This window comes from Myodes glareolus, chromosome 16 (genome assembly GCF_982192425.1).
Source record: "Myodes glareolus chromosome 16, mMyoGla1.1, whole genome shotgun sequence".
NCBI lineage: Eukaryota > Metazoa > Chordata > Mammalia > Rodentia > Cricetidae > Myodes > Myodes glareolus.
Window position 1 is genome coordinate 399,479 of NC_142041.1, and position 12,297 is coordinate 411,775.

The following is a 12,297-nucleotide window of genomic DNA, read 5'->3' on the forward strand; positions in this document are numbered from 1 at the left end:
ACTTAGAACAATTAGTGATAGTAACTAAAGAGTTCTCGTGTTCAATTGTAAAGGTAAATAAAAAAAATAGGCACTTGTACTTTCCACAATACTATGCATTTAGACAATGATGCTTTTATAGACGTTCTCAGTTCATTTATTTACTAATGCCTCAATGAAAGCCTATCTGCCTTTATTACAGATATTTTACCTGTTTATCTTCTTCTGTGTGTGCTGGATAACCCTTGGCTTTTACCAGCCAGAAAGCAGCAAGCTTTTTGTTGTTTAGTTTCAAATATGTCTTTCCTAACAGCAGCAAGTTTTTGCTGTAGAAGTTTGGATCCACTATAAATAAGGAGGAGAAACAAAGTCAGCTCCAGAGAAATAGTGTTTTATTTTTATAGGTTTAAATTTTTTTGGTCTAAATTCTAATAAAATTGTGTGGTTAAACAATGATTAGGCTAATACAATTCTTTTGTTCAAATGTTATCTTAAAAAAACCTAAAATGATGATGTATTGAATATACTTACAGACTCTGTATATTACTATACCAAGGTCTCACTTTAATATATATTATCTGATAGAACATGAACTATATAAAAACCATTTTCTTCTTAAACTACCTATCCTTATTGTATGCCAGTTGCTAAGAACAGTGTAGGGAAAGTAACATATTTAGTGCATCTGTTCAGTAAAGGAAGGAATACATGAATAAAATCATGGTTAACACAATTTGATCAGTTTGCTAAATATCTCCTATACTTAGGCACAGAGAAGGAAATATGAACACAATTAAATGCTTTGCCAGATATAAGCTTATGTGCTGCAAGAAGTCACATCAAAAAACAACAACTAATTGAGAGATAAGCATCTTGGAGGATGAACAGGATTTTAACAGATAAAGTAGAGAATATTCTTGGTTGAAAGAAAAATGCAGATAGGTTCGAGGAATGTTGGAGTAGAAAAGTGGTTATCAGAAACTGGGAAAGGAGAGAGATGGAGAGAAAGGCGGGGTAGGGGGTCACAAAAGTAGGGAAATGTTTTTTTTTAACAATTTATTATATATTTTTAGAAGATTTACAAGCTTCAGTACTTCCCAATACAAATATATGCCTGAGATGGAGCTAACTGCTTTGATTTGGTAATTTCATCATGTATGAATATAGTGAATTACCAAAATGTGCAATTATATGTTAAATAAAAAATAATTTTTTAAGAAGCCGATGAATGAAATTATAAAAGAATCCTCTCACTAACTTTTTTTTTTTTTAAAGCGAGAGAGTAGTTCTGCTGCATGTCCAAGTGAGCCTGGAATTTAATAATTCATTTTAACTCAATGGCACAGTTCCCCAGACTCCTAAGTGCTGGTGACAACATGCATGTACCACCACACTCAGTTCTAACTATACTTAGTTTCCTCCTAAGATCCTTGGCTTTCTGTACTCCAAGCATGCTTTCTGAGGCCAAGAATGGAGCCTGGTAATAGAACACATGCCTTACCAGGCTTTAGAGTTAAAAAGGATCAAAGCCTACTTTTTCCTGGGTGTATCTTATGATTAACTGCATATGCTTAAAACTCAGTCATTTAATTTCTTTGATTTAAACATTTTGTTTTTGTTTCTGTTTTTCAAGACAGGGTTTCTCATTGTAGCAGTCCTGGAACTCTATTTGTAGACCAGACTGGCCTGAACTCACAGAGATCCATCTGCCTCTGCTTCCCAAATGCTGGGATTAAAGGTGTGCACCACCACCACCCAGCCGATTAAAACATTTTAAGGTTAAGTATGCTGATTTATATTTATCTACTTCCCCATCCAGGAAGTCAGCCAAGTATCATATGTGAAGCAATGGAAATGTAATCATGAACCAAAAAGGAAAAAAAAAAGCCATCTACCCACACACACAGCCTTAAACACACGAATAGCGAAATAAGGAGGCTGATACAGGAGGTGTGAACGACATACAACATGGGAGGGACTTCTGGCCTAGAACTAGGCATCCTTTTGCTAAGAGAAAGGGACTGCTCATATAAAATCTTATGTGCGACTGAAATCACCAGGGATTTAACTCCATGAGCAGAGGAGCACATCTTCATTCTAGACTGTCAAACCTTGTCTTAAGGTCTAATTTTTGCTAAGAATTACAGTTTCAAACCCCTTTGAGATAATTTCATTCTCAGGTTCATATTCATGGATATGATCAGTTAATATTCATATGATCAGTAAGAATACCAATACAATGAACAGTGGACAGAACTCTGAGTTAGAAATATTTAACATTCAACAGTTATTTAAAGTTTTTAAAATTATCACTAAATTGCTTCAGTTTCTATATATAGGACCTCAAATTAAAAAGGATATCTTAGTTTTCTGTTATAAGGAATTATGGGTGTCATATACCTATGAAATTCGAATGTTTGGAAGCTGAGGCAGGAGGATTAGTACTTTGAGGCCAGCTTGAGCTATATACATACAGTGAGAAGTATCAAAAAGAAAATGTGAAGGTATTTGGAGTGACTTTTATGACACACTTGGTCTCTTTCTTATTTCTTCTAGTTTTGGGGACTGAACCAAGGGCCTTGTGCATGTCAGCAAAGCATGTGCCATTGAGTTACAACCACAGTGCCAGTATTTTCTTTTTAAGGGAGAAACATAGAACAAGTAAGCAACAGTGTTACAGGAGAAGCCATTTTTCAAAGAAAGAAGGACACTGAATTCTTTTACAATGGAACACAATATACTGTAACATCCAAAAAATTAGTTTCCATTTAGGTGTCTCTAATTAACTATAAAATACCAAGTTAGATATTGTGTAAGCCTCATTAAAAAATCATTTTAACTGAAGAGAATGTTCTAGAATTGGAACTCTGAATTCAAGTGCAATTCTGATATAGGTGATCCTTATTTTAAAAAATAAGTTAAAAATGGAGGCTGGAGAGAGGACTCGTGGTGATGAGATCACTACTCTTCCAGTGGACCTGAGTTCAATCCCCAGCACTAGATGGCAGCTCACAACTGTGTTAACTCCAGCCCCGAGGGGACCAGACATATATGTGGTGCACGATATATGGCAAGGGAAATACACATAATTTTTTTATTTAGCTTTATTTTATTATCTAGTGTGAAAGACATAACAAATATATTTCTCTTGATTTAAAATTTTCTATGACATAGTTATCACTGAGACAATATTATATAAGTAGTTGAAGTAAAAGGATTTTACCTTGTTCTGCCCTGTGAAAGTATTTCAAGGCCTGTTAAGAATACAAAGAGTAAAACAGGATGGAAAGAATTAGATTCAATAACTATAAAAGAAACACATTTTAGCTAAGATTTATTCTGTTAAAAGTGTCAGTAAAAGATTAAGATAATTATAAGTTCAGTAGTGAGATTAATATAGGCTTAATATGACACTATTAAATCATCTCAAACTAGAATTTTAATAATGAAAAATCACGTCTAGTAATTACCTGGTTGCTACTTAAGAGTTTGTAGCAAACAATCCTGTCACAAACCTAAGGAACTGATCATGTGGAATTCAGCAGTTAACTTTGTCTTAAATCATGACAGTCACACTTCTGACACAAGCTGATATGATTAAATGATGAATTCACTCACTGCTTATACTTTGTGAGGGGTGTATGTGTGTGTGGTTTGCTTGTGGCTGGGAATGGAAACAAATGTGATTGTACATCGTAGATTCCTAGGGGCAAACAATTACTCATTACTACAATAGGCGAAATACTAGGATAATCTTTTTTTTACTGGCAAGTTCCTTACATTTTGAAAATTAAGTGACTAAGTGAACTCAAGATTTTCATCTAATAGGCTAGGAAGGTGGATCAGTGGGTAGGACCCTGGTTCAAACCCTAGCATCCAAAGGATGGGCTGGGGCGGGGGGGGGGGGGCTTGAAAGTCTATGTACAAATTCTTTTCAAATTTTATTTATATAGGCCTTTAAAATATGAGGAGCCTTTCAGAATCAAGAATTTTTTTAAAGTCAATTCTTACATGTTCCTCATCTCTCTAAATGACTTGCTATTACAAATAGAAAATGGAGGTCTGTTTTAGCCATGAGCTACTTTAGCGGACAGTATACCAGAATTATAAGCCACTCACCTAAACAAGAAGAAAAAAAGCACTCACCAGTCCTGGACAGTAAGTATGAGATACTGTTGAATTGGATCATTAGAAACTTGCTCAAGTCCCTCATAGAATCAGATCTCCATATGTGTGGACACTGTAGAGTGGTACTGCAGTTAAGAAATCAGTACTAACTTAACAAAGGACATCACACTACCTCCTCATAGGTGGAACTAGGAGGATTTGCAAACAGCACTTTAGCAATTCTTCTTTGATACCAAGGCATTTCAGCAAATGTATAGCACCTACAGAAGAATATAATATTAAGTACATTCAAACTATCTTTTTTACCCACAGAACAAACATTTTAATAGATGTTATAAAAGGAATATTATAATTTTAAATAATTTGAATGTTAAATGATACATGGTTGGTGAATTAATTTTCTAGAAACTGACCTAATTTAGGAGTTGAGTCATTTTGTGCCAGAATAACTAAGTGACACAGGATGATTATTATAATCTAATTTCTTTTTCTCTTTTCTTTCTATTTTTTTTTGTTTGTTTTTTTAGACAGGGTTTCTGTGTGTAGCTTTGGTGCCTGTCCTGGAACTCCCTCTGTAGACCAGGCCTCAAACTCACAAAGATCCGCCCCTGCCTCTGCCTCCTGAGTGCTGGAATTAAAGGTGTGCGCCACCACCACCTGGTCCTACAATTAAGTTTCCTTTTGAGACATGTGCTACCCTGGGACTAGCCATGAACTCCTAATCCTTCTGCCTCATCTTCACTCTTGAAGGGCTTATGCCTGGCTTACTATTAGTTTTGAAATAAGAAAATTCAGAATATTTTTAAATAACAAAACTCAGTGTACTATACATGAATAACAATAATAGCCAGTAATTTATTTAAAAAGAGTGAAGTAAATAATTAGCTTCTAAAAATAATGACAGGTTTCTGAGGTAGGACGAAAACAACCGTTGGAGATCTCTGACTAGGGACTGAACTCCATGAAGCATAGATTATACCACATTTGCTTACTGACTAAGTAGCTGTCCTTTGATAATTATTAATCTTCAGTGGGTAGTTTAATCTGAAAAGTATTTCTTTTGTAAAAGACTTTGGTAGACTTTTATACCCTCATACCAGCAAAACAATACCTCATATTGGAAACAAGGTCACATTGAAACTGGAAGACAGAGTACACAGTTCTCCAGAATAACCAAATCTCAATCTGATGATTTGAAGGTACAATCAAATGCATTTTGACTTAGTATCGTAAATAAAATGTATCGTAAATGAGGTCTTTCCCAAGAAAGGAAATTAAAGGCCTACAGAAAAAAAAAATCTTAAAAGGTTTTTTTTTTTTTTTTTTTTTTTTAGTTTTCTTGGGGTTTTAATTTTTCTGGTGGTGAAAAGGGGGTTTTGAGACGGGGTCTCATGTGAATCATGCTGCCCTGATCTCACTATGTAGGTGAAGAAGAACTCGAACTCATGATCTTCCTGCCATTATCAAAGTGTTGGGATTACAGGCTTGTGCCACCATGTCTACCTACGTTTACAGTGTTCTAGCGATACATATACAAGTGCTATTTAGTGACTTAATACTCAACTCTGTTAGTAGTATTTTTATGTAGTTTATTTTGCTTATATATTGTAAAATAAAATGTTGCTTATACATGGTATAAAATCAGATCACACTAAATAGGACAGAAACATTACTGAAATTTTCTTACCAAATACCCATAAGGTGAATTGAAGTAGCATCTTTAGGGTTCAGCTCAATTGCTTTCTGTTAAGAAATAAAATCTTTCTAAACACCAAAGAAGCAGTGAATTAAAAAAAGAAAAGTATAAAGCTGTATTTTAAAGATGTGTCTGTGTGTGTGTCTGTGTCAATAAATGCTACATATCTTCAGGTACCCATGGAAGCTAGAAGAGGGCGCTGGGCCCATTTGGAGCTGGAGTGGGTGCTGGAAATGAACTCAGGTCTTTGGGAGAGTGGTCTCAGCACTCTCAACCACTGAGTCATCCCTCTAGCCCCACACCTACACTGTAATCAAGAAGAGCACTTCCCTCAGGATACACTCTCCCTCTCTTCACTGCCCCCTCCCTTGTGCATGTTTACAGAAGACATGAAAGCCAGATGTCTCCCCAATCATTCTCCACCTTGTTTTTAAAGACAGGTTTTTTTTTTTTTAACCAAACTTAGAGCTCACTGACTGTAGACCACCAGCAAGCCCCCAGGATCCTCTTGCCTTTGGCTCAGCCCACACTAGAATTAGACGTGCACACCTCCACACCTAACATTTTGCGTGGATGCTGAGCTCAGTTCCTCATGGTTGCATGGCAAATATTTTGACAGCCATCTCCTCACCCCCATATTCTTTGTTGGTTAAAATTGTTCTAGTACAATATTAAAGACATACTAAAGATATAGTTTCAGAAATTTGCTTAGGAAGTGGGAAAATCCATAAAATATACAAATAAACCTAATTCTGAAAACAGTTTAATAAAGTACAGTTTTTACTGTTTCTTTAAAAGGAAGGATAAATAAGTCCTTTTGTCAAATTTAATATTGAAGAAAAGTCTTCCTGTTATCAAACCCTCATCAACATGGAACAAAATTATTATATATACCACTTGAAAATGAATAAAAATGCTGCTTCCAGAGCTGGAGGGATGGTTCAGCAGTTAAAAGCATATGCTGCTCTTGCAAAGGACTTAGGTTTGGTTCTCAATACCCCTGTGGCAGCTCACAACCATCTGTAAATACAGTTCCAGGGGTTCTGACACCCTCTTCTGACCTCTCGGCACTGCATGCATGTACAAGCAAAACAATTTTTTTATATAATTTATTTGTATTTTATATGCATTGGTACTTTGCTTACATGAATGTCTGTGCGAGGGTATTGGGTTCCCTAGAACTGGAGTTACAGACAGTTATAAGCTGCCATGTGGGTGCTGGGAATTGAACCCAGGCCCTCTGGGAGAACAACCAGTGCTCTTAACCACTGACCACTCATATTAAAGAAAAACAAGCAATGCTGTTTCCAATTTATATTATAAGGTAACACTAATTCTGTGGTACAATCTTAATTCAGATATTTTAAAATACAGGACATGTAAATAAATTGTAAAATGTAATGGTGCTTGTGTAATAAGCTAGGTGTCCTGATTCCTAGTCCAATGTTATTTTTCTCTAGTAATTATATAAGCTAGAAACTGGACTTCTAGCTGTCAGCTTCGGAAGAGTTGCTGAGTAGCATGCCCAGCTTATTCATATCTGTGCTGTTCCAGTATAGTTTTGAGATGATCTACAATAATAAAAGATTTATAAGTGCTGGACACTCCTGTGTAGTTTTATTCTCTGTGTAAGAATAATGAAATAGTGTGCACATAGAATATGAAATATATAGATTTATGTGTAGTTTTACCAGTGAACAAAAATTACTAAAACAAGTAAATTAACTTTAGGGAAAAATTTGAACAACATAAAATACACATAGCATAATCTTGAACAAAATTGTTACAACTAAGAAAGTTGTAGCAGTCGGATTAGACTGTTATATTTTAATCATCCAGCATTCAAAACCTTCCAGAGAAACTGACTTAACCTCTGTTTGTTTGTTTGTTAGTGAGACAGTGTCTCTCAGAATGGTCTTGAACTCACAGACATTTGGCTACCTCTGCTTCTGCATATGTGGATTAGAGGCATGTGCCACTACAGATACCACATTTTTAAATTCAATACAATGTTATTAATTGTGCTACAAATGGTTTGAAAAACTTTGCACACTGGAAACTTTTGGTTTGGAGCATTCACCTTGAAGGCCATCTCTCATTGTAGAGAAGTTTGGGTTAGATCCCTAAACAACAGGACAAGTAAGGAGGAACTAAGATAGATGAGAGCCATCTTGAATCGCCCAGTCCTAACTAAATAAAGCACATAAATAGCCATAGCTCTACCAAGCAAGGCAGAAACCCTAATACGTTAAATTTACCCAGAAAAGTGGAAAAAGTAATGATTATTGCTCTATCCTACTGGGCTTTGGGTGTGCTTTCTAAAATGAGATAAGTCTTACTCTGTTTCCTCATGTAGGCCTCTAACTCCTAGGCTCAGTAATCTCATGCCTCTGCCTTTCAAGAAGTTGACCTACAAGTATGTAGTAACATGTTCTATATACAATAATTGGTAACTAAATCACATCCACTCAGAAAAATACTTGACTTTTAAATTCATGAACTTAAATTAGTACCTGAAAATGTTCCTTGATAATGTAGGCATTTGCAATCTTAACCTTGATGCCTTCATAGTCTCCAACATCACTAATGCAGATTGCATACCACTAAAAGTAGGAAAAATAAAAAGTGAGAATACTGTTCTTAATATTCCATCTAATGAAAATTAAAAATTACATGAGTACTCTTCAATTATTATTCTCATTTAGCAAAATGTTACTGAGCATAATGATGACTTAAGAACAAAAGGTAGAAATAAAAACAGACATGATAAACATAATAAAAACAGATATTACAAGGTAGTAAGTGGTGAAATCTAAGACAACTATCAATATAATAGAGAAATAACATCTGAATATACATTTAGATAGGTTTGTAGCTAGATGACTCATTGTCTTCTCATCTCCTTTTTCTACATCTGCATTGCTGTATTAGAGACACATCTGCTAGCTATGACATCACCTTCATAGCCACTGTTGAACAATGGACCCAAACTGAGACTGAGTTTCTCTACCAAGAGCTAAACTTAAAATATCTAAACTTCATAAACTCAGGTGTTATGGAGAGCCACAAGATTTAGAGTAGTGTAGGGGAAAAATGCAGTAAAAATATTTATGGAGACTCAGAGCAATTGAGTTAATTTTTCTTGGAGATCAGAAGGACCTGCCTTTGAATTCTGTGCATACAACAGTTTCCTATTGCATTCCTCACCTCCACGTGGGCTATAGCTATAGGATCCCAATACACAAAATAAAAACATAAATCTATGTGTCCTGACATGTTTACTGGAATAAAATGGCACATTTTGAAATACACACCTCTCTATAGACTACTATCATTTAATCTCTGTTGTTATCCAGTTGTACAAATTCAGTCCATTAGAAGGGTTACACACGATTTTAACTTGCTGCTCAGATCTTCTCCCACACATCAGAGCTATTGAATAAAGTAATCTCTTATGGGGTGTAGTTCAGTGGCAGGGTGTTGGGTTTTCATGTGCAACCCACACTACCACAAACACAAAACTTGTTTTTAAAAAGGGATTTGTTTTATGTGTATGGGTGTTTTGTCTGTCTGTATGTATGTCTGTGTACTGTGTGTGCTGTGTCCTAAGGACAGAATAGGGCTTCAGATCCCAAGCCAGCATGTGGGTGCTGAGAACCGAACCTGGGTCCTCTGTAAGACTAACAAGTGCTCTTAACCTCTGAGCCATCTTTCCAACCTCCAGAAAGTCTTGTATGCATTTATCCTATACACAAAACAAACATGGTGGTGCCTAAGCATTTCTCCGTGATTAGCTTACCATTTATAAGACTGTTCCTTAATGCTGATGTCAGGAGGTATACTAGTTAGTGTTACCCATTTCAATCTCTAAAATGTCCACTATATGAGTTTGTATGGATGCAAGTTTCTATCTATTCTATTTATGCTACCTGTATAAAGAGAAAACATGACCACTCCAAGGCATGATTGAGGGAAAGGGTTTTATTGTAGATATCTGGAAGAATACAGCCGGAGGCATCTGGAAGAGCCCAGAGCAGGGATTAGGGTTGGGGGAAGAGAGACAGACAGACAGACAGACAGACACACACACACACACACACACACACAGAGAGAGAGAGAGAGAGAGAGACAGACCACATGCATACAAACACAGAGAGAGAGATAGATACAGAGAGAGACAGACCACACACACACACATACACACACACACACACACACACACACACACACACACACACAGAGTGAGAGAGAGAGAGACCACATACATACAAACACAGAGAGAGAGAGAGCGAGCGAGAGAGATACAGAGAGAGACAGACAGACCACACACACACACACAGACCACATACACACAAACACACACACAGAGAGAAAGAGAGAGAGAGAGAGAGAGAGAGAGAGAGAGAGAGATTGCCAGGAATGATTGCAAAGGGGACCAAGAGAGCACATGGCTGAGATGGCATGGTTATTATACAGGAATGAGAAGCTGGGAGAAGGGAAGTGCATGACCTGGAGAGGTTTAGGTTAGGGGTGGGGGGTGGAATGAAAGGAGCCAGGATGCCAGCATGGATTCTGTAACAGGTACTTGAGATGCTGATAGAACCTAAATACCAGAATACTTTTTGGTATGCTAATAGGCAACACATTTAGTTATTTGTCCCAACTTTCTTCTGGACTTGACACTATCTCTTCTTTGTTTATTGGCCCCCTTCTTTACATATTTATAAATGACTCTGAGAACATGGAAAAAGAATCCAACAAAGATATAGAAACAGTCAAAAATTAAATTTTATAGATGAAAGATAAAAAGCCAAATAAAAAGCTCAGGGGAAAGACTCACTAGTAGATTGGGTAAGGTACATAGACAACAAAATATGAGAGGCTGAAGCAAAGAATATAAATGTCAGCAGTCACACACACACACACACACACACACACACACAAGTGCTAACGTATAACCCGATTTCTAGGTACACACTAGTAGTGAGCATATCACAGAGATACTAGTTCAATCAATGTTTATTGCAGCACTAGTCACTATTACCATGTTATGGGATTAGCCTATGAATAAACACTGAGAATACAATCATAATGAAACCCATAATTTTGTATGCTAGCCTTAATAATCAGTAAATTTTTAAAGTAAATATGATATGTATATATCATATTTGGAATTTTAAGGAGTCTTAAATAACTGAATTATGTCATTTGTTGGAAAATGGACACATCATACTAAGCAAAATAAGTCAGAAAAAGTTATCTGTTTTTTTCCTCATTTGTGGAACCTAGATATTTATACAGATACATGCATATGATATGCAAACAGAGAAATTGAAGGAAGGAAAGTATCTAGCAAGAGGAAATGGGAGAGTCAATATAGGAAGTATATAAGAGGTGAAATTACATGATAATCTGAACTATCTTTACGGGGTTCCCCAAAATAAAGTAACAGGGAGACAGTAGGGATATGGGAGGAAATAAAATAGGAGGCAATAGATAAGAGGATATTGAGTGTAGTTTTATATGCACCTATGAAAATGTCCTTTTGTATGATCAATATATGCCAATTTAAAAAAATTTACTGATATAAGCAACATACTGTGAAAAATAATAATTTAAATAAATGTCAATGTATGTTTAATATACAAGTTTTAAACATTTTTAGAGTTTGGGCTACAGAGAGAGCTCAGCAGTTAAATGTTGTTGTTCCAAAGGACTGTAGTGCAATTTCTAATTGGTCTTAATAATAAAAACCCTGAGTCAGATATTAGGAGGTAAATCTTAAGATCAAAGAAGCATAGCAGCTAGCTACTAGTTCTTACCTCTATGAAATCCTCAGACTGAATGGGATGAGCTCCTGTCTCCTTTGGCCTTATATTCCTTTCTTGGCCCAGCCATATCCCTTTCTGTCTCGACCTCCCTACTGCTGGGATTAAAGGCATGTGACTCCCAAGTACTGGGATTAAAGGTGTGAGCCACCACCACCTGGCTCTGGATCAATCTCATGTAGCTCAGGGTGGCCGTGAATTTACGAAGATCTTTCTGCCTCTGCCTCCAGAGTGCTGGGATTAAAGGTGTGTGCTGCCACTGCCTGGTCTCTGTGGCATATAGTGACTAGTTCGACATTCTGATCCTCAGGTAAACTTTGTTACAGCAAAAACAAAATATCACCACAGAGGACCTCAGTGGATTCCTAGCACTTGAGTTGGGAAGCTAACAACTGCTTATTACTCCAGTTCCAGGAGGATCCAATACTTCTGACCAGAATACGAGAGCGTCTGCACTCACATGCACCTACCCACATACAGACACATACATGTACACATAATTTAAAATGGAAATCATAAAAAAGGATGTTCTCTGATTACAGTATCTTTCCATCAACTATTCAACACTGCCAGGGAAACTGGGGACTGAAAGTAGTTTTAGAAGTGTTCAAATGGACTGGATAGTGACGGCACATACCTTTAATCCTAGTACTTGGGTAGCAGAGG

General features: G+C 36.5%; 2 protein-coding genes across 6 annotated transcripts in view; one reads left to right on the plus strand and one right to left on the minus strand.

Moving 5' to 3' along the window:
• Wwp1 (WW domain containing E3 ubiquitin protein ligase 1) overlaps window positions 1–12,297 on the plus strand; it is a 113,867-nt gene that overhangs the window by 94,109 nt on the left and 7,461 nt on the right. The window contains exon 25 of one of the 4 annotated variants that reach the window (XM_085676977.2): window positions 4,635–4,653. The exons of the other annotated variants lie outside the window; for them this stretch is intronic. Within the exon in view, the coding sequence (XP_085533103.1) occupies window position 4,635 (1 nt within the window). The 3' untranslated portion in view covers window positions 4,636–4,653. Of the gene's footprint in view, window positions 1–4,634; window positions 4,654–12,297 lie in introns of those variants that run through there. 4 annotated transcript variants of the gene reach the window in all.
• Window positions 1–12,297, minus strand: part of Rmdn1 (regulator of microtubule dynamics 1) — a 30,702-nt gene that overhangs the window by 2,187 nt on the left and 16,218 nt on the right. The window contains exons 5-9 of one of the 2 annotated variants that reach the window (XM_048420127.3): window positions 8,317–8,406; window positions 5,795–5,850; window positions 4,280–4,367; window positions 3,203–3,233; window positions 191–324 (exon numbers count right to left, since the gene is read on the minus strand). In XM_048420127.3, coding sequence (XP_048276084.1) covers window positions 191–324; window positions 3,203–3,233; window positions 4,280–4,367; window positions 5,795–5,850; window positions 8,317–8,406 — 399 coding nt within the window. Of the gene's footprint in view, window positions 1–190; window positions 325–3,202; window positions 3,234–4,125; window positions 4,220–4,279; window positions 4,368–5,794; window positions 5,851–8,316; window positions 8,407–12,297 lie in introns of both variants that reach the window. The other variant, XM_048420128.3, reaches the window with a different exon arrangement.